This window comes from Truncatella angustata (assembly GCF_020726525.1).
Source record: "Truncatella angustata strain MPI-SDFR-AT-0073 chromosome Unknown BKA67scaffold_6, whole genome shotgun sequence".
In the NCBI taxonomy this organism is placed as follows: Eukaryota; Fungi; Ascomycota; class Sordariomycetes; order Amphisphaeriales; family Sporocadaceae; genus Truncatella; species Truncatella angustata.
This window is the reverse complement of record NW_025763386.1, coordinates 463,014-490,496: the sequence shown is the minus strand read 5'-3', so window position 1 is coordinate 490,496 and position 27,483 is coordinate 463,014. Positions and strand designations below refer to the sequence as shown.

The following is a 27,483-nucleotide window of genomic DNA, read 5'->3' as shown; positions in this document are numbered from 1 at the left end:
GCAGGGATAATCAAGCAAAGGCAGCGAGCGCTGTGATAAATGCGTCATTGGCTATAGCACCTATCTACACAATGGTACTGGAGAGCTCTAATAGCTTGTGTCGATCCAACTATAGCCATTTGGCCAGAGTTGCTTCTTAGTGACTGCCGCAGTGGCTGTTGTTTCCGTGACCCTATCTGATGTGTCGGACCCGTCTCCAGTGTTCTGATATTCCTCAAATATACTGCTCCGCGCAATGGGGTCAGTGATGCAATGGATTAATCTGGGTTGATATAGCGGGATGCAAAACTCACGGTGTCGCATTATCAGCCAGAGTTGTCCAGCCTTTTGGCGCAACTACTCCCGTCAAGGTGGAGTACTGATAGATCACCCGGGCGAGCACGCGCCACGGCCGACCAAGATAGACGTTTTCAGAGAGGCTCACGCCAGAGACGGAGGTGATCTTCTTGGGGGTTAGTCTGACCAAGTCATAATGCATCGACTACGCTGTGCGAGAATTACCGACGGAAATAGGTCTCACTTACTGTACTATGATCAATTACATACCAGGACGTATCATCTGCAGTCTCTCGTGAACTGGCTGTAATGGCACCGCCAGCTTTGGACGCAATCGTGCACTCGCCAAACCAGGCTGATGCATCACCAAAAATGTAGTCTGTCGCACCAGCAATATAGCAGTTGGAATAGTACTGGTACCCCGACTTGGCATAGAGCCTTCGAATAGAGCGATTAGAAATCTGATCCCGGCGAATAAATATTTATGAGAGACCTACGTATCTTGATAGCCATCGAATTGGCAGCCGTAGTAACCCTGCTGATCACCATTAGCAGTCAAGGCAACTGCCTGAGCGCCCTTGCCATATCCATTGGCGATGTTGACGTTATACAATCTGAAGTTATCTGAGACAACGTTGATAGTGCTGCTCAGATCCAACGATCCCGCCTCTGATGAGGAAATGGTATTTGTGATGGTCACGGTGTTGGACTTGTAAGTCGACGTACTGTGGGAAGTTAGCCTGATCCCCGGTGCAATACATTTGAGGTCAGAGTATATCCTACTCGGTGGTGTATCCATAGACTGTCGTCGTTTCTATCAGCAATGAAAAGTAAATGGAGTCTCAGGCTCAACTTACTTGTCAAGGAGCCCGCATAATCAATCTTCAATTGCTCATTGTAGGAACCACTATAGATAAAGATGCACGCTGAGGCGGTCCCGGACAGGGAACTGAGAGCAGAACCAAGTGTTGAGTACCAACCGCTGGTCGTGGTGCCACTCTTGACGCTCAGACAGCCACTTGGCGCACTCGTTCGAGAGGCTCGCTTCTCCAGCGTTGGTACCGCCCATCCCGTGGTGCTCAGTGCCAAGAGCCAAGGAAGGCCTTTGAACGATACCATAGCTATGAGGACGCGCTTGTAGATACGTGGTGTTTGTCTGGACTTTACCCTAAAGCCACCGTATTCCCTCCATCGACAAACGTCTGAGGCATGTATATGTAGGCTACTAATACTCGTCCATGGGGCTATCAGTCTCCTTCATGATCGCTGTTGCCCGCTGATGTCCTAATGGTGGAATTGAGTGAGTTGAGAAAAGTCTCACTAGACCTAAGCGATGCTATCACCCCCCGTCGGATCCCAGTTCACAAAGTTGGATTGGCATGTGACTCGATGGCCAGGTTTTCAAAACGGCCGTGATACGAATGTTTGCTATTCGCAACGGAAAGAACAGGTTAGCCATTGCTGCAGAAGGGGGTTGTCAATGTTTGGAATATGCAGGGGCTACTGCTCGTGAATAAACGTTAGCTAATGATTTTGCCCTGTGATTCGTGGACCGGTGATTTTGGCAAAGACAAATTCGCGATAGTGCTTCGGCGAGGTCCCGAATAGTTGGTAACGCCTTTAGCCTAAGTGCGACCCCTGCACGGAAAAACTGTCAGTTGTTGCGATGCATAGGAGATGTCTGGGGTTTGAATCCTGCAATACGCAAACGTTGCAAGGTACAGATGCCGGCATTCAGCTGTGGGTTCTGGCGTCAGTGGGTCGGGCAGAAAGCGGGAGTGATTTTCAAGCCGGACAATGCCGCATTGTCTCGTATTTAGTGGGTGATGCTCCGCGCCCGGTTTGGCATTGGGTCGTGGAGAGCTGTCCCACTATCCACCAATGAAGAATATAGAATTTGAGGATGACTTACCACTTTCGGAGTTGAACCCAACCTCGACCTAGGACCGATGTCACCAGTTGACGTGTGGAGCTGACATAGTCAAACGTAAACTACGGAAATAAGCGTCTGCCGAGTTGGATTCCACTAATCATGAGTATACTCCAGAACTTAACCAAGTCAGACGTACTTACATATAAAAATAGCCGTCGATAGACTGAACGTGGCGGGTCGGTGCTCGCTGACGCACAAAACTACGGTTGGAATCTTCCTGCGATTTCATTAGTAGTTCTCAATATGTTTCGTATTCTGCCTGCCGCATTCTTGGCAGCGAGTGCCAGCGCCTCAGTGCTCCTAGCTAGAGAACCACCTACCAGAGTCATTGAACGAGCCTCAACGTGCACTCCCGTGGCAGGGAATAGTGGCTCGATTGACGATGTGCCCGCATTGCAATCAGCCATTTCCAACTGCGCCTCAGGCACAATCTACATCCCTCCTTCGACGACGTACTATGTCAATTCAGTCCTCGACTTGACAGGCTGTGCAGGTTGCACACTCCAAATTGAGGGCACATTGAAGATTGCTTCAGATACCGACTATTGGAACGGCAAAACAGCACAGATTCTGGCCGACGACATCACTGGACTGAAAATAATCTCGTCGACGGGATCTGGTTTGATTGATGGCAACGGCCAGAATGCCTACGATCTTTTCGCGGAAGACTCGTCGTATGATCGTCCGACACTACTGTATATCACCGGAAGCAGTAAGAACGTCGTGGTACAGAACTTGAGGATCAAGAACCCGCCCAATGTATTCGTCTCGGCCACAAGCGGAACGAGTAACATCCAATTCTCCAGTCTCACCCTATCGGCCACTTCCAAAAGTGTAAATCCCGCCAAGAACACGGACGGCTTCGATATTAGTGGGTCATACATTACCATGAACGACATCGATATCACCAATGACGATGACTGCATCGCCTTCAAGCCTGGTGCCAACTATGTCACCGTCACAGATGTGACGTGTACCGGGAGCCACGGATTGAGCGTTGGTAGTCTCGGAAACAAGCACGGCGCCACCGACACCGTGTCCAACATCTATGTCAACGGGGCAACCATGGTTGACTCGACCAAGGCGGCAGGCATCAAGCTCTACCCCGCGGGTGCTGATCACGGCACCGCTGTCGTCAAGAACGTGACATGGGAGAACGTCGTGGTGAATAACTGCGACTACGCCTTCCAAATACAATCCTGCTACAGTGAAGACACGGACTATTGCGAGGACACACCTAGCACGGCGACCCTCACGGGCATCGTGGTCAAGGGCTTTTCGGGAACGACGAGCGACAAATATGAGCCGACAGTGGCGAACATCAACTGCCCAGCAGGTGGCACTTGCGATGTAGCTCTCTCTGGCATGACTGTCAAGCCGCCGTCTGGATCAGCGGAATATCTATGCGCGAACACACCGAGTAGTCTGGGTATCACTTGTACAAGCGGAGCTAGCGGTTAGTCAAGGGAACAAAGCCATGAGCTTATTAATCATGTCCATTACCTACGTGTACCACCACATGCGATTTCAGGCATGATGCGCAGGCTTTCCTCACAACGCTTCGTGATAGTTCAGAAGATTCAGAAGATCTCGTTCGACAGCAAAAGATGCACTAAAAGTCGCCTCGATTAAGCCAATGGGTGTACCATATTTGCAAATTTATCTCCAGGAACATGCTGGCATGTCGCCATTGACCGGGTAGCCTCTCCGCTTTCAGCTGGTCGGGGCGAACTAACAGGCTGGACGACAGACTGCATGGCGTTACATGTTTGATCTGCTTTCCCAAGGTGACCCAAAGCCCTAGCGATATTCCATGACGCCCAGAACGTTTCGATAGGCTGAATTGTGCGTAGCGAGGGAACAGACACTGAACCTATAGATGGAAAATCCCATGTCTTGAACGCTTTAACTAGAAATGGATGAGGAAAGCCACGGAATGCATGTGACCTGCACATAGCATCACGATAACGTCTCGGCGGATAAAACCCTCCGAGTGTTCTAGCTAGCCCAGCGGGCTAACCACAAGGCGGTGAAGGCGCTATCATCATCCATAACTTGGTGCTCGTCCAGACACTGTCAGTCGGACACATGGTGAAGTCTAGTTGGCCTTCATCATTTGAAGATCAGTGAACCATATGTGGTCAGTGCGCTTGGTAAATATTTGGGGGGTTTTTTTTTTTTTGATTGGTGCAGCGTTAGATCTTGGACCCTATTCTTACACAATACAGCCTCAAAGACTTGCTGTAAGGAAGCGTATGCTGACAATCGAATTGTGTCGTATCTTTTCGCGATCCGCGGTCTTTATTCAACTGATTTGTCACCTTGTCTTAGCAAAGACAAGAACATTGCCTTAGATAGGCCATCGAGCTGACACAACAAGGAGGCACCGGCACGGGACCTGGTCAGACACGGCAAGAACAGGACCAGCATACCTGAGTACCCGGAGTGGCAGGGCAGTGGACGCCACTGTAGTGCCCAAATGCAACGGGACTGACAAGCACAACCGACACGTCAGGGCTGTAATCAATTCCAAGTCGACAAATGCTTGAATCCATCGTCTGACGCTTGTCTTCATTCTGTTGACTGGAAGTAGTACATGGCGAGAGGGCTCTTTGATGTTTCGACCCACAACTAGCGCCACGCGTGTTTGCTAAAGTTAGACCAGACGCGTCCGTCTTGTTTGTCAATGAACACAACCGCGTCAAATAGAACCACGAGCGCATCAAAACGCGCGGTCACGGTCCATAGGAGTCAGTGTCAAGAGCCTCGGAAAGAACCATCATGATGTGCCTGACTGGTCGCTCGCCTTTTTTAAGGCTGAAGACGCAGGTCCTCTCAAGGGGCTTAGTCTAGTGCCCGCTGCTCGCTAACGCGGCCTGAACCGCCCAGGACCCACTCGTCTTTCACCGACTGTCTCCGTTAGATAAATTCTGAGACGAACGCTTTATGCGAGAAATCTCGGAGGCGTTTGAACGACCAGACAGCTATTCTTTGAACGCACTTTCTTTTTACGGACATTCTGGCGAAATCGAGGAACTGTGAGCGATGACGCTGCCTATTCGCGAGGAGTTTGTACTAGCAGAATTCGACCGCCGTTGCAAGGCGGGTCTGATATTCTACGACGATAAGCCCGAAATCCACACATACACATATGGCGACTTCCAGGTAAGTGGGATGAAAAATTGGTCCGTATTCGAACTCAAAATAAGTTGACCTATTTTAGTTCGAATTTGCCATCACAGAGGCTATCAGCAAAAAGCCGTATCTTCAGGATAATGAGCATGAGCCCGTCACAAAGGCGAAAAGACCTCCTGGGTATGCTCCTGGGAGTGACATTGATATCTCAGGCTATGAGATCGGCGACGTCAGCAGAACACACATCCTGGCCTTCAACAAGTACTGCATGTACAGGCCCCATTTGCTTCTCTTGACGAAGGACGGGTACAAGAGACAGTACGACCATCTAGATTTGGACGACATGCAATCAGCTTGGAATGCACTCGAGGCGCTCAACTGGAACTACTTCGTGTTCTTCAACTGCGGAAAGGACGGAGGATGCAGCAGGTTACATAAGCACCTGCAGCTCGGCCCTTACCTATCAGATCGTCTTGCACCATGGCCGTCAACGTCCAGGGCTCCCCGCAATATCCCGTACGAATACGTCCTGAGGCGGTTCGATCGGTCTCTGGGTCCGAAGCAGCTCATCGATATTTACAGAAAGATGATAGGACAGGCCAAGGAGATCCTGGGGTTGGAGGCTACTGAGGCTCATGTTCCCCACAATCTTATGATGGGTAAAAGCTGGATGATGGTCATCCCTCGAAGAAAAGCACACGTTCGAGGTGCCTACTCAAATACTCTGGGCCTATTCGGAATGGTCTCGGTTGCTAATCACGAAGAGCTGGGGCGTTGGGTGGATCAAGGCCCATTGAAAGTAGTGGAGCAGCTCGGTGTACCGAGGCAACCGGCCGCAACAGATTGATGCGTGATTAGGGCGGACTTTGTTGACCGCAACGTTTAGAAATGGTTATTTCGTTGGTTGGCAAGGCGTTTGGGAAACTTGAATGGACTATTTGGCGGAGGATTCTAGGACCTAGACTTCCCATTCAGGAACTGTTTCACCAGCGGCGTGCTACTTGGAGATGAGGGAACGATTCGTGATTCTCAGGCAGCGCCAATTCATACAAGGATAGTTGTATGAATGGATGCGGGAAATACATGGAAAGAGATTCATGCCATAGATAAGATTTCCCTAATACATTTATTAGAGCCTCACTGTTTGAGTTGCAGTCCCTACTGAGTGAGTAAATGGTGCGGGTCGCCCAAAGTATCTAATAATTTATCTATGAACTGTGTAATGGATTAGCCAGTTCTGTTGTTATAGAACCTGATTGCAGCAGAGTATCTACGATTGATACGGCTACTGGCTATCGAGCCCGAACATCACTATGGATACTCCCGTTGTCGGACCCTTCGGATATTGGGGAGAGAGAGACGGATTGAATGAGTACCCTTGGCCATCGTGGATGCCTCTAGATGTGCTCTCCATTCCTCCCATGTTGGAAAAGGATGGGCGATTGGCAGCACTAATTACGCAAAACATTTACCAGATGGTCTGTCCTTCTTTGTCTTGGTGTCATCCGTATCGGGTGTGGCGTGGTATGTCTCGCTGATCAACCACTCACGTGTAACACGTTCCAAGATGCTTTCGATCGTCATCTAATTAATACCAAAAAACCAGACTGCTACCAGCCAGCCGTGATTAGAGCGGGGGTCGTTGCTGACGACGATTGGGCAAGGAGGCACGTCGAGGCGCTCGGTTCAAGATCAATTGAAGTACAAATATGTATGTATCTCGTAGAGAAGACAATACACCGCCGCCCAGGAAATCCAAAAGAAGCTCGGGTCATTCTCAATCTAGAGTTGTGGGATAAGTGAGCGCTTGACGTCGCCGTTCGCTAGGATCTATAATTCAGAGCTGTGAAACTGGGACTGTGGTATACGACTGAGACTTTAAATTCTTGAAATCTGGAGAATTAAAGCTGGAATGCGTTGATTATGCTTGCCTTCGTTGAGTTTGAAAGTAAGGAGAACCACTCTATCTTACTGCTAAGATACTTATTCTATATGGTGTTTTTAAAGTGTTTGTACTACTACCTTTCTACCTAGATTAAATTTGTTTTGGCTCTGCTTAATGGTGAACCGTGAGGTAATACAATCTATGGTTTGTGTACATGGTCTATTGGCAACATAAGTAACCAAATTCCTTCCATCAAGTCTTAAGAGAAAGGACACACTCTTCCTATCCTATATTATTGTAGTGAGTACTAGTTGGACAGAAGGAATGAAAGTAAGAAAAGAAGAGGCGACAAAAATAAGGGTTAGGTATATGAGAAACTTTAAGTCAATGATAGAGGGTACTATGGCCAGTTCAAATGTGCTTTGTGTAGTATATTCAGGCTTTGACAAAACGAGCAACTCTATGCTCTAGAACAATTCCACCCAAAGGATGGAAAGATCTGGGGTGACTATGGCGTTGTTTATGTTTTAATGAGTCCTCTTTGTTGAGAGGAGAATAGACGAAAGGTTTACATAGTGCGGAAAATACAAAAGCGGCTTATGCTTGAAGGTGGCTTCCTCCAAGCATGAACCTCTTATTGGCCGTGTCTGGATTTCCTCCATACGCGTAGTACAACAATTAAAGTAAACTATTAGTGACAAACACTACCTGAGATAAGCCCAAAGGTTAGGACCGACGAACTGAAGCCAACCATATAACGTTGAATTGTATCAAAGTTCTCCCAAATGAAATTATAATCTGACCAACCGCCAAGTGAAGGCCACGCTTTTACAGGTTGCGTAATGCCACTTTTACTGGGAGACCATCAGCTGGGTGCGGGCTGGTGCCCCCTCCGCCGTCCTGAGCTTGGTATGCCCTATCGCCACTCGCTATTCTAATTCCCGACTTGGCGTGCAGGGAATCCCACTCCTCATATGCCGGTGTAATTGTCAGCTCCCTAAGCGTCATAACCAGCGCAATTCTCAGCTCCAGCATGACCAATGTCTGGCCGATACAGCTTTTCGGGCCCCAATAAAATGGTAGCCATGCGCCTTTGACGGGATAGAGCGGGTCCTCGGCCCCGACAAGCCATCTCTCCGGCTTGAAGTCATCAGCATCTTCCCACCATCGCGGGTCGTTGTGAATAGCCATTGTGGAAGTCCACACGTTACAGCCTTCAGTCGGGTACCTGCGGCCCTCTTCATCAACGATTTCGGCTCCGGCTCGCCCTCGACGCATAGGGGCGGCGGGAGGGAAGATTCGTAGGACTTCCTTGATCACAGCCACGGTATAAGGAAGCTGATTAAGACGCTGAGGGTCTTGATAAATCGCTTCGTGCGCCTTGTCGGCATCATGACCGAAGATTTCGTTGTGCTCGGCCATAACACGATCCAGAGCACCCTGGTTAGCGGAAAGCAGGTAGTAGCAGTAGAGAAGGGTGCTGCTTGTGGTTTCCAGCCCGGCGAACAGGAACGCCCTGAGTTGGGGTGCCATGGTCTTCTTCACAGTCTCCTTGACTTGGCTCAAGTCTTTGTCAGTGACCTCTTGGAGAAGCTCCTCCATTAGCAGGGCTACGACGGATTTGGAACGTTTCAAGCTTGTCTGTTGTGCTTGTTCCTCAAGTCTTTCGGCAAACCTCTGATCGATTTCCTTTGAGATGTAGTTATCTATACGCCTATTGTTGACCCATTGGATAATTGGCCGTATAGCAAGATACCGCTTGAAGGGATTCAGCTCAGTCCCAAACGATGTCCAATCAATCTGTGTGCGCAAGGCTGTTGCTAATGAGTTGTCTTGGGTTTGGTATCGTAGCCGAGCGTCCCTGTGGCGGATGAGATCAACAAACTTCTAGGTATACCGGTGCCGGGCACTTACAAGGTGACAGATGCGATGATATCAAACGTCATTTTCAATGTCAGCTCTTCTAGCTGAAAAATATCTGAGGTCCCCGAAGAGCATCTGCTCAGCAGGAGTTTACGAAAAACGGCTACTTCATCGGCAATCGCTGGCGCCAGGCCCATCATATATCCTGGACTGAAACCCGGGTTGAAAGCCCTCCGCCATCTCTTCCATTCTGGTCCGATGGACATGGACAGAAGGCTTGGACCGCCCGTTATAGCCTCTATAGGACTGACGACTTCGGGGCAAACGTTCAAGTCCAAAGCCGTAGCTTGAGTCGCACCCGATGGTGTAGTAATGACGAGAAGGGTTCCGCTGAATGGCCACATATTGACGTAGAAGATACCACTGGGAAATTGCTTAGACATCTGCCAAAAGGCATATTGAACGACAGCATTTGAAGGAAATAGTTCGAGGTTCTTCTTTAGTGTAAGGAGATGGCCAGTGAGAAGACCAAACTTGGGCATTGGCTGTTATGCTGTTTAGCATATTACAAACGCCATATTTGCTATTAATGAGGCAGATTGATATGGTACTGACCAGGCCAGCCTGTTGTAACCTCCACACCGGTCGTCGAGCAGCGTAGATCTTGGTGAAAAGCCAAGTCAAAGCCGAGATGCCGACAGTCAGCCATAAGGTTGCATGACCATGCATCGCGACGCAGCCACAGGATCAATTGTTATTGTTACAGTCTAATGGCTAATAGCATGTTAGAAACAAACAGAGTCACCTAAGTCCGCGATAATGACGTGGAATATTACTTATATTATTATGATGTTGAGTTGGTGTAGAAAAGCTCGTGAAGGTAGTCGATATGATCTGGAATGATCCCGTGAGAGATATCCCCAAATAAATCAATAAGGGCAAACAACTTGCTCTAGAGATCTTGAAAGATTGACTACAGTGGAATACTGAGAAGGAATCCGAGAAACGAGGGGGTTCGTGACCGAAGGAATACAAGACTTAATAGGTAAGGATTAAAGGATTAGAGGATTGAAGGAGGTCCCTTAGAAAAACACAACGTGAAGGAGTTTAAAGTAAATTGGCCCACACTGCGTTGTAACAAGCATAATTGACATCGGCGCTAATGACTGACGGTCTGGGAAAGCTATTCTTGATAACGAACAATATGGGGTATCATCCCTTGACGTGATGCCATATCTTTGGACTGTACTTGAGCTGATTGACTTGAATTGATCTTAATCTATGTGAAATCTTAAGACGGCACGTCGGTGCCGTACTTCTCGTAATCAAATACTCCAGGTTTGTAAGTCAATAACGAACTACGTGTACAACAATGACTGCCCATAAAGACCGCTTGCGCCGCATTGTTGGTAGCACCAGTTACGGCCAAGTTAATCGGGCTAACCTAGACATCGACGGTAGCCTAGAGGGGCAGCTAAAGTAAAAGCCAACAAGACACTATCAATCAAGCGGGCTTGAGAACGGTCGCCTTTCGTCCTTTGGTGGAAAACACGACGCCTAGTATAAATCTGCCTATTTCTATATCGTACTGAAAGCGACGAAGCGGCGGGAATCAATTTATATGATTACAGGGCTGAAAATCGCGGGGGGCGTCGACGTTCGGGGCCTTAGACGTCGCGCTATTTGATCTGGTATCAGCGGTGCTGGAAATTGGGTCTAGACTAGGTTAGTCTAGTGTCGGTTCGGGAACAAGACGCAGCGCGCCGCCTTGTTTTAGGGCTCTACAAACACCGTGATCGGGTTTCGTGTGCGCTGGACTCGTGGGATCTGGGGTGGTATCATTCGAGGTCTAATGTGAAGAACGAGAAGTATGATGTCAGTATAACAATGGATGCGAAGGGTACTGGAAAGTTATCGCTGTGCTTAGTGAGGTCGAACTTGTCGATTATTACCACGAAATTGATGATGGTCCAGAGTTCAGTCCGACCTTGGTCGTGCATTGAAGTAGGAGTTATTAGTCGGCAGGATATCAGCAATTGATGTGCGAGGCACCCAGAACCGTCACTAGTCTAGTAGCGCGTGGTATGTTTTTTATCATTTGAGTAGGTGAAATAGTACTCAATTTATCCACATCCTACAAACACTGTAAACTACTATGGTTTCAGAGTTCTCAAACCCTGCACCAGATATGAACCATCTTCCTTGTCCTGCCAGCCCTCACCCTATAGGTTTTAGGGAGCTACGGAATAATAAAATGACGAGGGATTTTTGGCTGCTATTAGACTGTAGAACTTCTCCATTCCCACGCCCGTCCGCTATTATCTGCGCATCAGCGGCTGGTGAACGCAATGACATTAGACGCGATATCAGCAGCCACACATGCTACGAAAGAAGTCCCAGATTTAAACACTGCATCTTCTTCCACCCCTACCAAGAGAATGGCATCCAATGCATCATAAAGTTGGAGTCAGGTTCATGCGGTGCTGGGTTTATGCCCCCCGATATTACCCTACCTATCCGACGCATGAATTTCCCAGAGCACCACGACATATTACTGAAAATCACCTACGGCTGTAGACTGATCAGGTCGGACGTGTCTTGCATGATCTCGTGTTCGATCCCCAATTCCTGGATGCTGAAAGCTGGGGTGTTGTCTGGCCCGGCTGATGCTTTGGAATCAAGTGTTCTGCCAATGATTGAAATTCTTCTGTAATCCAGAAGTTTCACTTGCGGGACTTTGTTAGCGGTGTATAAATCCTGGTTCCGTTTGTCACATACTCTCTGAGTGTGGTCATGGTGTTGAGAGACATTCGAAGTAAACCCTGGGTATCGTGATTGTGGCACTTGGCCATCTTGTAACCCATTCGTACCTAAAGAATCGTATCAAGGAAACATGAGGGAAGAATGTAGAACCATAAGAATGGGATTTTGCAACATGACACGATCGCGGAAGGGAGAAGAATGATGCATGACAATGCCTCTACCGCCAAATTCACGACAATGATGGTTTGGCAAATGACATTAATCGAAACACTGGACTGAATATAATTAAACCCTCCCCTACTTCTACCCTCCGGACCTGTTGCTCCTCGCGCACTATGCGTCTGTTCTGGATCCCGTGGGAGCCGAGTTTTTGTTCTTGATGGCTAGTCAAAGGCTCTAGCTAAATGCATCAGGAGACGTCTCAAGGAGACACAGTGGGCGGGGATGCTACTGAAAGATATTATTTTTTCATGTCTTTAAAAAGCTTCAAACTGATGCTCTACCCATCTCACTGCTGATAATCCTTACGAAATGCGTGAGGCCACATCGTCTTGTCAAGTAACGATGTGATCGCAGAAGGATTATACGTGGTCAAAGAAGCTCCTCTTAAAATGTCTAGCAATGAGCCATCGGTACGATTAACAATTTATACATCGTACTTGTAGTTACGATCCCCGAGTTCGTCACCATCGATTGAAATTCAAGCGAAAACTCCGATACAATTTACGTTATTAACATAAATAACTTATTGGATGAATATGGTTTGGCTTAGGATGCAGCCGTGGGTTAGTGCCGCTACCACGTCACACAGGTTTGATGGTAAAGCTACTGGTTAGGAGCTACCCAGTAACATAATACCCTGATCAAAGATGGCTATAGCTTGAAGGGGGCCATGCTTGAAGAGTTCACTAAAAATATCCCATGCTCAACAACAAATTGATCTTTGTTTTCTTGTTAGAAAAGTATTAGCCTGCGTTTCGGCGATTCGTAATCCCTTGTACTACCCTTTTAGCCTCGTGTGATAATAGTGTTGTTTTACGCAGTTTGATTCTCTCCCACCTGGCCTTGTCCGCAAGAAATTCAACCGGATCGACGACGAGAAGCCGCAGGCGTGAATCTGTGAATGCACTCAGGCGTCCAAGCACTTTTCTTACGCGTTTCCGTTGGACAGCCGATTCGGCGAAAACCACCAAAACGGGTATGGAGTTGCGCTTGTCACAGCCCGCAAAGTACAAGCACATCTTCATCTTCGTATGCAGCGTGTTCTCGCGGGACGCTATCAACTTCATCTCTCTTATTTGCACCATCACGAGAACAAGGACCTGGAGATATGCCATCCCACACCAGCCCTCGTGAGAGGCTCTCCAGAATCCAATGCCGCCAACGGTACAAGAAAACCCTTTGCGCGACTCCTCGAGATCTTCCCAGCGAGTTATGAACCTAACGCGTTTGAATACCTCGGGTCCGTTTAGATCATAGCGCTCAGCAACGATATTCTGAGCATCCTCTGAAAGGGAGTCTGTGACAAGAGGAAGGGGTTCCTCGTCTTGGATTGCGTGAGTATCATTCTGTTTCAACCAAACATCTAATTGATCATCACTCGTGTTAGAGAAATCCTGAATCCTTCGATAGATAAATCCACATTGGGCGTTTCCACTGTTGCCACGTCAGAAATTCACTTCACGTTTATGTGATGGCAGTCGGGATGGGTATGGATGTCTACCACCTACCAAGTTATGTCCATGTCAGTGTTATTCACGGCCTGTGGATGAAGGCATTTAGGACAAACGTTGTCTCTGTCGTTTTCCAGGTTTCCCTCCAAATTGCCTGATTGACTCCAATTTCCGGGAAAGATCATAGTCATAGACAGCGTTTGACCAGCACGTACCATTTTGTGGAACTCGACATCTGGCTGCAAATCTCGGCCAGTACTGGCGTCCTGCAAAACATATTTGTTGCCCGATACTAAATTGGTTCCCGGCCGATGCCTGAATTGATCTTGCATGATTGAGCGTATAGTCTGGACCCGGGTATTGTCAGTATATTTGTATGCTTATGACTTGTGCATGCATGCATACCGTCCAGGATGGATTGGTGGCAAGGTAAATCGGGATTCTATACCCCAGTGAATCCTCAATGAAAGCCGTATCTTGATTGTATAGGCTGAGGGTACTATAAATTCTTGGTACTAAGCTCGACACCTGCGTGTTTGCTGCTCGGCTAGAAAGAATCAGCGACTTGGTGGAAATGACTTCAAACTGGCAGGACTTTAGCTACAATTCGGACAGAGTAATGTCAAGCTTTTGGTCGATCTGCACTACATTTCTCGTATGGTCTCTTAAGGCTCCCATGACCTCATTAAGTTGCTCATGCACAAGCATGCGTGATTTTGTATTCGCGGTTGCAAGGTCTGCCAACCTTTTTTGCACAAGAGCAGCATTCTGTTCTTCTCTAGCACTATTTACGGCTTGTATCAGCACACTAAACAACAATTTGCAACCATTGGAGAGAAACGGGCGCAAACTTTGAGCCAGGTTGTGCACTATATCTAGAGTCTCTTTGTTGCGCCTCAGTTTCTCACGCAACTCTTCGACTCGTTGTGTTTCGAAGGTATGCCATTTGATGCGTTTTAGTTTATCGATGAAGGACTTCCGAGTCCCATGTGCCTGCAACAAGCTCTTTCCATACCTCTTGATTTGGTTTTGAAGGAATGTTTCGATCGCATCGCGGCATTCGGTAACGGCGGGCTTGGCGATGTCAGCAAGATCCTCTAGCTCAAGGCTTTGTGCTCTTGATTGCCAGAAGTCGGTCAACTGCGGTCAAGATTGGGAGATCAGCGTGTTTTCTAATTCCGGGGCTTCACTGCTGTCAAGGTAATGGGTAGATACCTTTCGAATTGCGCTGTAAAGTTGGGTCAGCTCATTTACCAGGTCTTTCAACCTTCGTGAGGAGCCATGGCTATCGCTAAGCGCCTGCGCCAATTGCCAAGCTAGCTGCGCCGTGGTTATGATGTCCCCGAACGAGCCGTACGTAAAACTGGACATTGCGCACAATGAGTTGGACTATTTTGTTTGGCAGATCCTGACCAGAATAAGTCGCGAACCAAGAGTAGGTTGTTGATTGAGCTCGGCATCCCGAGTTGGTTATTCCGAGTTGAAGGGAAAGATGTGAATATTCTCGACTATCACATCCGCATGGCAGAATCACAAAAGCGCCCAGATTGGCCCCGGTTGGGCTGAAAACCAGGCAGTGCACAACCTGCAGCTATAGCTTCGTGGTTTATTGGGTGTATGCACGTGGCGATGGGGTCTAAATGTACGGGGGTAAATTACCATGAAGGCTAACAGAACAAACATTATTAGTGAAGCCGGGTCATGCATAGAGCTTGCTTCTAGTGATGAAATAGCTTGAATCATTTATAGCCAAGGAGAAGTAATTCATTTCAAATACTAAGGCAGTGGATATACATGATTTTGCAACGATCGATGGTAAGCATCCTCCACAATGCACCGTCTAAAGCCTGGAGCCCGGCCCAGAAGAGCAAACCCAGGAATTAGGCCTATGAGAAGTAAGCTATGGTGTGACTATGGTATTGAGAGTATACTTTAGCTTACCTTCCAAAAAAAGGTCTATATCTACTGCATAATCAACCCTGTTGTGAGTTGAATATGTCGTCGCAGATCCTACATTGTTTTCAATGTTATTTTAACTGTTGTTCATACCGGAGGGATGTGCTGTGGAATCAATATACCGTGTATTTCCATGTGTTTATCGGGCTGCTCGTAAGATTTGTGCGTAATCGCTCCCTTAGATCGTAGGTATCCTTCCACGTCTCTACAATCGAGCCAGTCGCCCTCAAGACAGAGTGTTTCAAGCATCCTATGGCGATTTGATTCCAACTCGGCTTCACTGCCATAAAGCGATATATTTGGTAATCCAATAAGCCGTCTAGGGAGCCGTGAGTTCAACGGGTATTTGGGATTTCCGTGTTCGTCGCTGAGCGGATAATGCCTGCCAGCACCTCCTATGCAATAGAACGGCAGGGCGGCTATCTCCAAAGGTTCGTCCCTTTCAGAGCTCACGAGCTTTTTGAAGTATGGGTACATCTTCGCCTTGTCTTGTACGCATGGCACTAGTCTGAATGTCCGGTAAACTGTGCCAGGATCCGAGCGCGGATCGCAAAATAGCCGAAATGCATACTCCAAGCTATATCGATGTAGTCTTCGAGTAAAGGATGTCTCTTGGAAGCTGTAACTAGGTTGAATAGTGCTTGCGACGTTACGACCCATTGCCAGTTTTGTTGAAACTAGTGACTGAAACCCTTGCGATTTTGGCAGTATTCCGAGGTTAGGGGATCTATTTTCGGCGCTGTTTAAGACACTACGGCTGGCTGGCTCCGTGATTTGATAGCCAAGAGCTGTAATGGCCATCGGTTTCTTGCTTTTTGCTTCCCAGCCAGTCGAAATTTCTGTAGAGGCGGCCCGTATACCTTTCGCAGTAGCTACCGTACCAACGGAACCGCCCTGATGCCTGCTTGGATCACATCCCGACTGCAATATCTTCCGCAATTTTGTAAGATGTGCAAAAAGCGCTGGATGAGTTTCGTGGAGCTTGGAAGTGTAAGCAGCGTCATAAAATTCGAGGAGTGACCGCGTGATTATCTGGACATGCTCTTCCCACTCCAGACTTCGTGAAATGCTGCTTTGTAGCGTCTCCTCTCTCCTGCGCCTATAAGTTCTCTGGGCCCGTCGAATCTGCTGCCGACGATCCTGCTTGCAGATTAGTCTAGGGACTGGGGAAAACAAGGTAGAACACGGAAGAGACCTCGGATAAAGTAGCCGCACCAGGACCGTCTAGCCTTGGCCTGCCAAAGCTCTTCCTAACTTTTGATGGACGGCTCTGCATTTCTAACTATCATATACTCGCACAGTGAAATATATGTGCGATGGATTTTTTTTTTCAATGGGGTTCACATGGCTTGTGCATCGGATTGATTGATGGATGTTTGATGGGTTTGACAGTTGGCTGCACTGGCCACATGATGATCTGATCGCCCGAAGATATTGTAATCACTATGCCTCGGATTGATCCTGGAGCCGACATGACCCATATATCCGGTCCGCCAAGACGCTCCACTTCATCCATCATTGGCCGTACTTAGAATCCAATGCGTCAAAAATTGCTACATGCGCTGCGCTCTGTGATCCTGGAGCGGAACTCAACAAAAGTCCGTAGTATGGATGCACTCAACAAAACTCGGGGATATGTGATGTTTCCAACAATTTGTATAAGCACTCGGTTTCACATGTGTTCATTCTTTTCTCATAGGCGGTGGTAATTCCTCTATAAATTTCAATCGAGTTCTGGTATGAATACAGGTCTGGACTTTTTTCATAACCTCGTCAAGCTTCAAATCTCTCGAGGCAGACGGATAAGCCAGTACTGAAATCCCTCGGATTGTATACAAATTTCTTTTTGGGTTTTTCTTTTTGAATATACCTGCGATATCAAGCCAGAGGAGAGTCTTTCACCAATGGACCTGATTTACCAGCGATATTTGGCCATTGCCCACCAGCAATGGATAAGCTACTGGCTGCCCTGCACCTTAGTTGCTATCTACATGGCCGTAGTCCGCTCGCTGCGCAATCGTCGGGCCCAAAGTATTGAGTCTGGATTCAGCCAGCGGCCATTATCTAGCATGACAACCCAAGAAGCGTTCAACATTATGCAACAGCTACAAGAGCTAGAATTTCCTTCAGCTATGAACAAGGCACGACGGATCGCCCTACTTAAGGTATTATACTCATACCCGCAATTGTACTCTTTTACATGTATCATCTAGCTAACCCGATTAGGCTGGCGGTATATCCACTATGTCAAAGCTGTTTGCTGTTACAGGACAGAACAATACTCGAAATGCGGGCAAACGTGCTGTAGATACTGAGATCCTCCTTCGAGAGGTTCAGTCACAACCGAGAGATTCGGAACGTTACCAGCAATCAGTGGCGAGGATGAATTACTTCCACCAAAGATACCGACAAGCGGGTAAAATCCTCGACGAAGACCTATTACATACCTTGGGCGATAATGTGGTCGAAATATTCCGGATCCTTGACGGTAGTGAGTGGCGAAGACTTGGAGAAGTGGAAAAATGCGCCATTGGAATATTCCATAAACATTTGGGTGAAGATATGCTTATCCCGTTCACACCTTTGCCATCAAGTGAACAGGGCTGGAAGGATGGATTACATTTTGCGACGGAACTAAGGGGTTGGACTATCGAATACGAAAAGCGTGTCGCCGAACCGTCCGCTACGAACGACCAATATGTTCGAGTATACGTCGATGGTGCTACGGCGCGGCTGCCACGAGCGATTACGATGCTTCTGAGAAAGACATTGGGATTCGAACTAGATGATACAATGAGGAAGAGCTTGAAGTATGTATCAAACTATCTGATAATTTTCACAACACAAACTAACCTGAACCTCAGTCTTGAATCGCCTGGGTTCATATTGTCGAGCATTTTATTTACATATCAAGCAATTCGCAAAGTACTTATCCGTAACTTTTGCCTTCCCAGGCCATCGCTCTTCGCTGTCAAAGCTGTGGAAAATGACAACACCGAAACCGGATTCTACAACTTCCCGCAAGTTATCCCACAGCCTTGGTATGTGAAACCCACATTCTGGTCTATGTGGGGCCCTGCGGCGATCCTTTTCAGAGCTCTTGGTGGACGAGCTCCCGGATCCATGGGTGATCGATACCACCCGCAAGGTTATAACTTGTGGACAATTGGTCCTAAACCCCAGGAGGGAAAGGGGAGGGCTGAAATGGCAGCTGCGATTGATTTCATGAAGACACGTGGCTCAACTGGCTGTCCGTTTTCACACAAGACAAAAGGAACCTAGGCGCCAGCTCAATAGAGTACAGTATTCGCTATCACATAAACGGTCTAGTATGGCTCCTAATAAAGGGATGTCAATGATGCGATTAAATGAGATTTGCAGCCCCGTTGAAATATTATATTCAGTTGCTAGATTTATAGATGGAAATAAATAATGTTGTTTGCGTATCATTTATTCGTAACAATCGTTCTAAATACCACCTTGTGCCTTATTAATATAAACGGGAGATGTTTTAAGATCTAAAGACCATTATATAAGTTATGAAACTCTCTTTTATTATAATATAAGTGTGGAATGGCTTCTCCATTCATTTCTTTCCGTACAGTTTGGGCGACAAATAGATCTATTCAGCGCTATCGTACGAAAGGAAGAAGGGATTCTTCCCATCGTACGCGATCTACAGATAGGGGTTTGGCCTATACGGCTGCAAGCTGCCGACAGCCACGGTGTGGCTATAGTGGCTTGCCGTCAGTACGCCGGTAACTAGCTAGACTATATGGTCGTGCGAGACCGCGGATAACCATATTCTAACACTAGCTATCTTTTCTTTCGCGGTTCGTACGATAGTAAAACAAATGAAAAACGTTCTTCCCTAGGAATAGGGGCAACTGGCCTTGGTTAAGTCCAGCTATCTCCGTACAGTCACAAACGACTAAAGGATGGCTCCGGGGCGTCCTGGAATGTACCTGGAGTTAAATCCAGATATCCCCCTGTGTACCTGCTATCAGGTCTTTCCGCACGATTAGCTCGTACGGGCCGTCTGATCTTTCGTACGCTTCTGCTGTGATGAACAGCTTGTTTTGCATGCCTTCCTTGCTCGTGGCTGAATCACCTCGAGTGAGTGAATCACATCGAGTGAGTGAATCACGTCGAGTGAGTGAATCACATCTTTTGCTGTCGAGAACGTACGCCCAAAAAGATATAAAAGGATCCTTTCGTACGCCCTTCCTTAGGTCTCTCTCTTCTCCCTCCATGCTCTTCAACTCTATCACTATGGCCACTCTTCCTGTTGCCCTACACACCAACCCGCTGCTACGTACCTCGTTCATCGGGTCCGTAGGTGGCAAGCAGACGTTTATCGTGCACTATGGTAGCGATGCTCAGACTCGTGCGAATATTCTCGCCCTTTGCAAGAACGTACGTACGTTGCTTTTATAATCGCACGATCGTATGCTAACGCTCTTTTCTAGAATGAGGAGCTCGCCCTCGCCCAGATGCCTATGACAGATGTGCGCATTACGGTGAACAACGACTAGGGCCATATCCCCCTTGCGATTGCCAAGATCGTACGACGCGATTCGTACTTTACTGCACTGTACGTTCTGCTTTCTCTTGTCCTCGTACGGCTGGCTAACCATGTATAGTCTTGTCTCTGCCGTTGGTACAGCTTCCGATCGGCCGTGTGCACACTCATGCCATGCTTCTTTTCCGGTCTTCGACCGTTGTATCCTTGTCCAAGGATACCAGCATAGCTCCTGTTCCAACTGCATCTGGAAGTCGCACGCACAGCGTTGCATTTGATCGATTAGAAGGAAGGAACCCGGGGTGGAACTGGGTAGTTCTCGTAGTTCGTACGAGATATAATTGATTGCGTTCTGACCATACTTCCGTACGGTGCCTCCTTGTGTCCATGATTGTCATTCTTCTCGTACATGACGGTTAACATATCCTCCAATCCGTACGGTAAGCTGGTTTGTCGATACCAGCTTTTCTAATGCTGCGTTAGGCTTTGCTTTCGTACAAGCGTCTGCCGGGTTATCGTTCCCATTAATCCATTGGATCTCCGAAATCTCTCTCATCTCGTACGACTCCCGTAAGGCCATGATGTCGATCATAAGCCGTTTCTCTTGTGTCGTGCCGAGTTTGACAAGACAGTCGTACACGGAAAATGAGTCTGTACAGACGACCATAGGGATCCGTGGTAGTTCTAGGCGGTCGGTAATCTTTCTAAGTGTCGTACAAATGGCTATTCTAATATCAAAACCGTTTACCATGCCGTACAACTCACTCGCAAGAACACTCCTCGTAACTCTTTTACATTTGGACGATGTCCAGTGTACGATGTTCCCTCTTAAGGTCATTTCTTGTTTCGTACGATGTATCTCTTGCGCGAGTACTACAATAAACCCAAGCTGGGATGAGAGGTCACGGTTGTTCGCGAAGGAACCATCCGTAAACACATATAACTTCGTACGAGCTAGATCCAAAGGAATAAACCTTAGGCCTCTACGAGGGTTGTCGATCTGCCATTGGATTCGCTGGTTTAGGAAATCGATATCGGTATCCTCCGGTTCCGTTACTTGGGCAGCAGTCGATAGGTCGTACGCTGCCTCTGGTTGACAGACAGACGAGATATATGCTCCTCGTGCGCGTTGAGAGACATATTACTAGGGTGCATCCTCCGCACGATGGTCAACAATCTGTAGGTTCTCGGTCTGCCCTTTCTGGAGGAATAGAATATCCTCCCCATCCATCTCGATACGGCTACCATTAAACTCTAAAGGGTTGTCGTGCGATAGAGCAGTTTTGGGCTTCGTACGGAAACCTGCCTTTTGCATCTCTTCCTCCTCTCGACGAGAGAAACTTTCCGTACCGAAGCTTAGGGTGTCGTCTGTTTGAAGGGCTGTGATTCCAAACTCGTACGAGCTGTCCTTAGAGAGTAATAGACATGAGTCGTACGTTGATGTGTCCATATTCAAATTCTCCGTATGGTGACTATGGTACGTCTTGAACCAATATAGTCCTGATTCTGCCAGGCCGTATAAAGGCTTCTTGATCCACAAGACGGTACCCTCCGGGTATTTGGCTTGTAGCTCTGGTGGCAATACTGCTAGAATGTGTCGTGCGAGCTGGTCGTGGGCTTGTGGATAAGCCTGTGTGATATCTCGTAGTTCTCCAACCATTCCGTACGACTTGATCAAAGTTGGACCAAGTACAAGGATAAGCCGTTGGCTTACCCGTTGGATAGTTGGTGCCTGGGTTAGAATTTGATCCTTAGAATCGTCACCGTACCCTTGTACGACGAGTCTGCTCTTTTCGTACGGTCGTGTTGTCTTGCCCTTGATTTCTCGTACGAGGCGAGTCTTAAAGATCCGTATTCCTTTGTGGAGATACGGGTCGTATTTGATAATTTCAAATACACCTCGTACGGTAAGATCATTTACTTCCACAGCATCTGACTCCTCGAACGGTGCTCCAGGAGTGGTAATAACACCATCTTCTCTTAGCTTGATTGCTAGCGTACGATTATCCTTCTCCTTTTGAGTTAGATGGATAACTGCATGCCTTTGTGGTCGACCTGTCCGTCGTACGGGGAACGGTCCTTATACGATAGGAGCAATCTCCAGATCTGCCACGGCATTCTTACGTGGTCGTCCTCTCTTTCGTACGGGTGGTGATTCTCGTACGATAGGAGCAATCTCCGGATCTGTCACGACACTCTTACGTGGTCGTCCTCTCCTTCGTACAGGTGGTGGTTCTCGTACGATGGGAGCAACCTCCGTATCCTCCTCCTCCTCGACCTCCGGTTCATAGTACGGCTTGACGTGCGTACACCGGAACCTGGTCGGTCCATTCACCATATTAAGGATTACATCCTCCCCGTCGTGCGATTCGATCTCGTACGGGCCTTGCCATCCCTCTTTTTCTCTCCATACGAGGACCTTACTACGGAGAGGGAGTGCTTTTACGGCGTACGGATTAGGACCATTCCTAGTATTGATCGCACGACTAATATTAACTTGAGCGTTAATCTTCCGGAGTTCAGTCATAGCTTTGGAAATAGCCTTCGCACGGGCGATGTTGTCTGTTGATGGTGGAGAGTTATAGTTGATCCGTGGGTACGCTCCAAACACTAAGAGCGTTGGTACGATGCCGTCTGGTCCGGCGGTATCGTTTAGGGCCTTAACTGCCATCTGGAGGATCGTACGGTTGTCGGTACTATGGCCGAGCTCTTTCTTCAGGATGTCGTACGACCTCCGTAAGGGTGGATGGGCGCGTTCAATCTTTCCGATTGCCCAGTGAGCCTCGATGGGTGCCTCCTTACACGTACAGCCCATTATACGTGCGCTGCTCCTAAACTCCTTGGATGCGAAGTTGGTACCCGGGTCGTGCGAGATAATATCTGGCGGCCCGAGGTATACAAAGATCCAGCATCGGCATAACGCATCCCACACGCTTCGTGCGTCTTCCTTTTCTAGGAACTTAGCGGCCTGGTACGACGTCGAAGCGTCGATTACGTAGAGGGCCTTCCCGTCGGATAAGTGTACGATATCTACAAAGATCTCGTAGTTAAAGTTATGGTCGTCCTTTAACGTAAACTTGAATCTTTTGGGTGCTTGGTCGTACGATTGGCAATGGTGGCACACCTTTTGTATTCCCTCTAGTACGGAGTAATTAACATCCTCGATACCGGCTTTCCGAAGTAACCGGTAGAGTCGGTCTGCGTGCGCGTGTCCGAATCGACGGTGTAGGCGCCTTAGCTCTTGTTCTGTTAAGAACATGGATGCCTCCGTACGAGACAGGTTAAAGAACGGGTGTCCCCATTTTCGTACGACCGGAAGTGAGATACCATCGTTCTTCCGTACGATGCGGTTTGTAATGTTATCAAAATATGCTCCAAGGCGGTCTGCATCGTTTAATGATAACAGGAATGGGGTGTCTACCTCTAGGATATAGTACGTAACCTCACCAAGGGGATTGGTTTTGGTTATTGTACCAATTGCGTGTAAGGGTTCTCCTCCTCCAAAGTTGAATGTGTTAGACGAAGGACCCCATTTAACCTTCGTACGAGGGTTGTCACGTAGCCACGCGAGGGCTTGTGATTTGCCGACTGTAGAAAGCTGTGATGCTCCAGTATCCCAGAGCTCACCTTGGTATTCGTGTGAATACTGGTTCTCTAGGACAAATGCTTCGGAGGATGGTTGATCGTACGGTATGTCGTATACACTTGTGCCTGTCGCACGATGGATATACGACGCAGATAGGAGGTATTGGACAACCTTTTGTCCCTGTTCCTCTTCGGAGTCGTACGTATCCTCTAGGTCAGGGTCCTGTCCCTCGTAGTCCTGTACGTACGATGCAAAATCGTCCCGAGATAGAGGTTCGATGTCTTGGTCATCGCATGTTGTCAAGTATCTCGTACGAGATCTTGCTCTCTCTTCCGGAGTGTGGTTTGTAGACCAACATCCTTCCTTCTTATATACGAAGCATTTCTTGTCTGTACGACCCTGAGGTCGTGATCCAAACTTTCTGTCCCGGAATGGTCTTCGTACGATAGCATCTAACCTTTTCTGCTCGTACGGTTGTGTCGGGTTACGGGTATACGTACGGTCGGTAAGATACCTGGTTATATACGAGTCTAGTTGTGACAGGTATATAGTCGGCTCACGGTCCGACGCTATAGTGATGGCTGCTCTTATATCTGAGAATAGCTCTTCGCACGACTGCCTTTGTTGAATCAGAGCTGGTTCTAGCTCTGGAACGCCTCGACATGCTCTTTCAACAGCCGTACGAAGTTGGATCTCTCCTTGATATCCAGCTCCTAATGCACGCTGGGTTAACTGCATCTTGTCTAGCAGCATCTCTAGGACCTCTGAATTGGTCTTGTCGGTATGTTCTTTTCGCATCCGTACGAAAGTCAACGAGCTCCAGTCTGCCCAGTACTGGTTGTGGTTCACCCTGTGGTTGAAATGCAAATCCATCGCACGATAGATATCATACCAGATCTTGTCGGGACCGATATGGTTGACATAAAAGTCTAACGCACGATCCGATAAGATATATGACCATACTACGTGGAATTGGTCCTCGGTGATTCCGATCTTCCTACACGCAGCTATAAACATCCGGGCTTTGTCGTATAAGATATCGTACGGCTTCCCTGTATAGTTCAACTCTTTTCTCCAAACCTTGGCGAAGGCCTGGATCTGGGATGGGCTACACGTGCTATTATATATTCTTTTGGGTGGTGGAAGCGCGTACGGGTCGTTTGGATTCTCTGGACCAACTGTTGCTACTCGTGCGAATGGAAATCCCTGACTTTCCATCGTGAATGGTACTCCCGGTGGGACATTGCCATAGCCGTAGTCCTGGTCGTACGACCGTGGCTGTTCTTCTTGGTATGCATGAGCAGGGCGTGATGGGAAGCGAGTCGTACGATCGGGTACTTCCTGGGTGTCGTTCGACCGTTCCCTACTGTCCCTTTGCGGTCGGTTGCCTGTTACGGGGGCCTCGACTGTTTGTCGTACGCCATCTGGTGCGTACGACTGCTGTTCGGTCCTTTGGTGTTGATCGGGGTTATCCTCGATCCGTTCCGGAGGCAATTCGTTCATACGACTTGGTCCGGGTGTAAGGGTGCTCGTACGGGGTGATACACGAGGTGTTCTGACAGCCTCGGAGTTTCCAAGCGGGTGTACGAGCTGTTTGTCTTGCGTAAGGCCGCTTGGGAAATGGTATCCTCCTTTTTCAAGTCTCTCGATCATGGCACGCTTGAAAGGTCGTGCGGCGTGCCCGAACTGGAACGTGGTCCATCCTTCAAAATCTTCCTGGTATGCTCGTATGAGTGATCGGAGCGTTGAGATGCCCTGATACTCGGCTACGAGCTGACCAATGTACGTATTAATGTGTTTTTCGTTAATCGGTTGTTCGAGATCGATCGTACGGTCCCAAAACTCGAATGCTGTCCCGGCTCGCCAAGCATTAAGGGTAATATCGCTCCCCTCTGCCATTTGTTCGTGCGATAGGCCATCTTGTCGGAGTTGTTGTTCGTCGCCCGGTTCGTGCGCACCGGTAGCTACGCTTTCTGCGGGAGGTGATAAACTCATTATCGATGTGTAATGGCACACACGTGTAATTCTATGTTCGTACGGAAGGGATAGGACTCTTTCAGACTTGAGCACCTTCGTACGAAGAAGAAAAACGGTACACGTCTTCTATTCGGGAATAGGATCCAATACAACGTCTCGCTACGTACTATTGTACGAACTTAGATAACGTTGTCTTTTTACTCTTTTCACACGAATAGGATCTAGCACGACGTCTCGCTACGTACTACCGTACGTACTCAGATAACGCCGTCTCTTCACTCTTGCCAATCTGCGTTCATAGCCAAGTGAACACTGATCAGTGTGGAATGGCTTCTCCATTCATTTCTTTCCGTACAGTTTGGGCGACAAATAGATCTATTCAGCGCTATCGTACGAAAGGAAGAAGGGATTCTTCCCATCGTACGCGATCTACAGATAGGGGTTTGGCCTATACGGTTGCAAGCTGCCGACAGCCACGGTGTGGCTGTAGTGGCTTGCCGTCAGTACGCCGGTAACTAGCTAGACTATATGGTCGTGCGAGACCGCGGATAACCATATTCCAACAATAAGGAGTTTAGTAACTCCCTTTACTAGATAAAACTAGTATCGTCCCCGGAAGAGCCTTGTTTATTTTATACACCCGATAAAAAGGTCTTTATACTCTTTTATATAGATAATATTTTATATTTATTTTATAAAAACTATAAAGCTAAGGCTAAAGGTTTAATAAACGACTTAAAGGGGCGGTATAAAACTAAAGACGAAGGAAAGATAAAGTATAACAAGTATGCTAACACGGCATTTTGGTAACGACCTAGCCTAGGTGCTAGCCTAGCGCTTAAGCAGCGTACGGAGTACGCCCCCGTGCGTAGTCAGTGTAAAACCCCCGCTTCGTAACTAGCGATGGAGACATTCTATTCTCCCCTCCTCAAGAATAAGTCTTTGAATATAACTACTGCCCGAAGGAGCTTATCACCTGGTGACTTTACCGTAATTGTTACAATTCATGTTATTAGCTCTTATAACTTAGTGTTATCCGCACTTATACTCTTATAATAAGCATAGAACTTAAAACTATATAATATAATATAGTTAATTACTTTAGTAAAGTTAGCTTTTATTAATAAACATCCTAGATAGTATTAAAAGGCGCGCTTATTACAGATATAAACCTATAATTTGCTAGTTATAATAAGGCGGCATTTAGGGAATGGACAAGTCACCTAGCTATAGTCAGATAGTAAATGGCGTTCAAAGTTAGCGGGCGTCAGGTTATCGCAACCATTATAGCACTCCTATTCATGATATCCCGCGAGATGCTTATGCAATTTGCTACAGTGCGGACTGTTCATAGGTAACTACGTAGGCAATGAGAATGTGTGATGTGTTCTGAGGTCAGCCCTTCCTGGTCTGTTTCTTAGTGACGGGCATGCCTAGTCTATTGCAAAGCAGTTAACATAAGAAGCCTGTCAATGCACTCATCCGTGACTGAATACTATACTGCTTTGTCATTATTCTGTCTTCTCAGAAATAGATTCCATCTTGAGCTACTTATATCATTTAACGTATTTCAGATCTTACTGCACCTTGGCATCTGATTCAGGTATGGTTACCTTGCTTGCAATCGATGTTTACCCTAGGAGTTATGTGCTAATGATCAATGTAATAGTGCCGACATGAATTCCGTCTACATCATGCTTAATTGTTCAAGCTCAGAAACGACTGGCAGCGCAGGGAACATAGATGACGATGGACCACTCGGAGGAAAGGGAGGGAAGGGTGGCAGTACCAATAAAAGTCGCCAAGACATAACGACCGGCATTTGAAACGCTAAATAGAAGAGGATTGGTTACGACTTTGGATGTGGGCATAATGAAGCTATTGACAGTTCCTTTCGAATAGTTCACGCCATAC

General features: G+C 47.6%; 8 protein-coding genes across 8 annotated transcripts; 4 read left to right on the top strand and 4 right to left on the bottom strand.

Moving 5' to 3' along the window:
- Nucleotides 1-87: 87 nt before the first annotated feature.
- BKA67DRAFT_660380 (pectin lyase fold/virulence factor) lies at nt 88-1,395 on the bottom strand (the record flags this gene model as incomplete). The annotated part of the gene is made up of 6 exons (XM_046107613.1): nt 88-223; nt 294-442; nt 525-714; nt 774-1,001; nt 1,060-1,078; nt 1,134-1,395. 6 exons carry the CDS (start codon nt 1,393-1,395, stop codon nt 88-90), a joined length of 984 nt encoding a protein of 327 aa, XP_045955859.1.
- A 941-nt stretch (nt 1,396-2,336) lies between these two features.
- BKA67DRAFT_332053 (putative extracellular exo-polygalacturonase) lies at nt 2,337-3,754 on the top strand. Its single transcript, XM_046096248.1, has one exon. The coding sequence runs from the start codon at nt 2,453-2,455 to the stop codon at nt 3,668-3,670; it is 1,218 nt and encodes a 405-aa protein (XP_045955858.1). The 5' UTR covers nt 2,337-2,452; the 3' UTR covers nt 3,671-3,754.
- Nucleotides 3,755-5,254: 1,500 nt separating this feature from the next.
- Nucleotides 5,255-6,191, top strand: BKA67DRAFT_537445 (uncharacterized protein; the record flags this gene model as incomplete). The annotated part of the gene is made up of 2 exons (XM_046100319.1): nt 5,255-5,374; nt 5,433-6,191. 2 exons carry the CDS (start codon nt 5,255-5,257, stop codon nt 6,189-6,191), a joined length of 879 nt encoding a protein of 292 aa, XP_045955857.1.
- Nucleotides 6,192-6,657: 466 nt separating this feature from the next.
- Nucleotides 6,658-7,147, top strand: BKA67DRAFT_537444 (uncharacterized protein; the record flags this gene model as incomplete). Its single annotated transcript, XM_046100318.1, has 2 exons — nt 6,658-6,868; nt 6,951-7,147. 2 exons carry the CDS (start codon nt 6,658-6,660, stop codon nt 7,145-7,147), a joined length of 408 nt encoding a protein of 135 aa, XP_045955856.1.
- Nucleotides 7,148-8,057: 910 nt separating this feature from the next.
- On the bottom strand, nt 8,058-9,821 carry BKA67DRAFT_521115 (AflN/verA/monooxygenase; the record flags this gene model as incomplete). The annotated part of the gene is made up of 3 exons (XM_046098247.1): nt 8,058-9,090; nt 9,144-9,637; nt 9,708-9,821. The coding sequence occupies 3 exons, from the start codon at nt 9,819-9,821 to the stop codon at nt 8,058-8,060; spliced, it is 1,641 nt and encodes a 546-aa protein (XP_045955855.1).
- A 2,784-nt stretch (nt 9,822-12,605) lies between these two features.
- BKA67DRAFT_571269 (uncharacterized protein) lies at nt 12,606-15,262 on the bottom strand. The gene is made up of 5 exons (XM_046103213.1): nt 14,744-15,262; nt 14,133-14,668; nt 13,934-14,075; nt 13,586-13,875; nt 12,606-13,511 (listed from the first exon to the last, which is right to left on the bottom strand). The coding sequence occupies exons 1-5, from the start codon at nt 14,897-14,899 to the stop codon at nt 12,821-12,823; spliced, it is 1,815 nt and encodes a 604-aa protein (XP_045955854.1). The 5' UTR covers nt 14,900-15,262; the 3' UTR covers nt 12,606-12,820.
- BKA67DRAFT_571256 (uncharacterized protein) lies at nt 15,251-16,870 on the bottom strand. Its single transcript, XM_046103212.1, has 4 exons — nt 16,680-16,870; nt 15,607-16,624; nt 15,470-15,538; nt 15,251-15,414 (listed from the first exon to the last, which is right to left on the bottom strand). Exons 1-4 carry the CDS (start codon nt 16,758-16,760, stop codon nt 15,305-15,307), a joined length of 1,278 nt encoding a protein of 425 aa, XP_045955853.1. The 5' UTR covers nt 16,761-16,870; the 3' UTR covers nt 15,251-15,304.
- Nucleotides 16,871-17,475: 605 nt separating this feature from the next.
- Nucleotides 17,476-18,766, top strand: BKA67DRAFT_593451 (uncharacterized protein; the record flags this gene model as incomplete). The annotated part of the gene is made up of 3 exons (XM_046104947.1): nt 17,476-17,649; nt 17,711-18,294; nt 18,349-18,766. The coding sequence occupies 3 exons, from the start codon at nt 17,476-17,478 to the stop codon at nt 18,764-18,766; spliced, it is 1,176 nt and encodes a 391-aa protein (XP_045955852.1).
- Between the last annotated feature and the right edge of the window lie 8,717 nt (nt 18,767-27,483).

Bases quoted from the DNA above. Each gene is read 5' to 3' on its own strand.
- BKA67DRAFT_332053 (XM_046096248.1), top strand. From the start codon at position 2,453: ATGTTTCGTATTCTGCCTGCCGCATTCTTGGCAGCGAGTGCCAGCGCC.
- BKA67DRAFT_571269 (XM_046103213.1), bottom strand. From the start codon at position 14,899: ATGTCCAGTTTTACGTACGGCTCGTTCGGGGACATCATAACCACGGCG. The intron at 14,669-14,743 runs GTATCTACCCAT...TCTTGACCGCAG, and splicing joins TTTACAGCGCAATTCGAAAG to TTGACCGACTTCTGGCAATC. The intron at 13,512-13,585 runs GTAGGTGGTAGA...ACGTGGCAACAG, and splicing joins ACTGACATGGACATAACTTG to TGGAAACGCCCAATGTGGAT.
- BKA67DRAFT_571256 (XM_046103212.1), bottom strand. From the start codon at position 16,760: ATGCAGAGCCGTCCATCAAAAGTTAGGAAGAGCTTTGGCAGGCCAAGG. The intron at 16,625-16,679 runs GTCTCTTCCGTG...ATCTGCAAGCAG, and splicing joins GTGCGGCTACTTTATCCGAG to GATCGTCGGCAGCAGATTCG. The intron at 15,415-15,469 runs GTAAGCTAAAGT...TACTTCTCATAG, and splicing joins TATAGACCTTTTTTTGGAAG to GCCTAATTCCTGGGTTTGCT.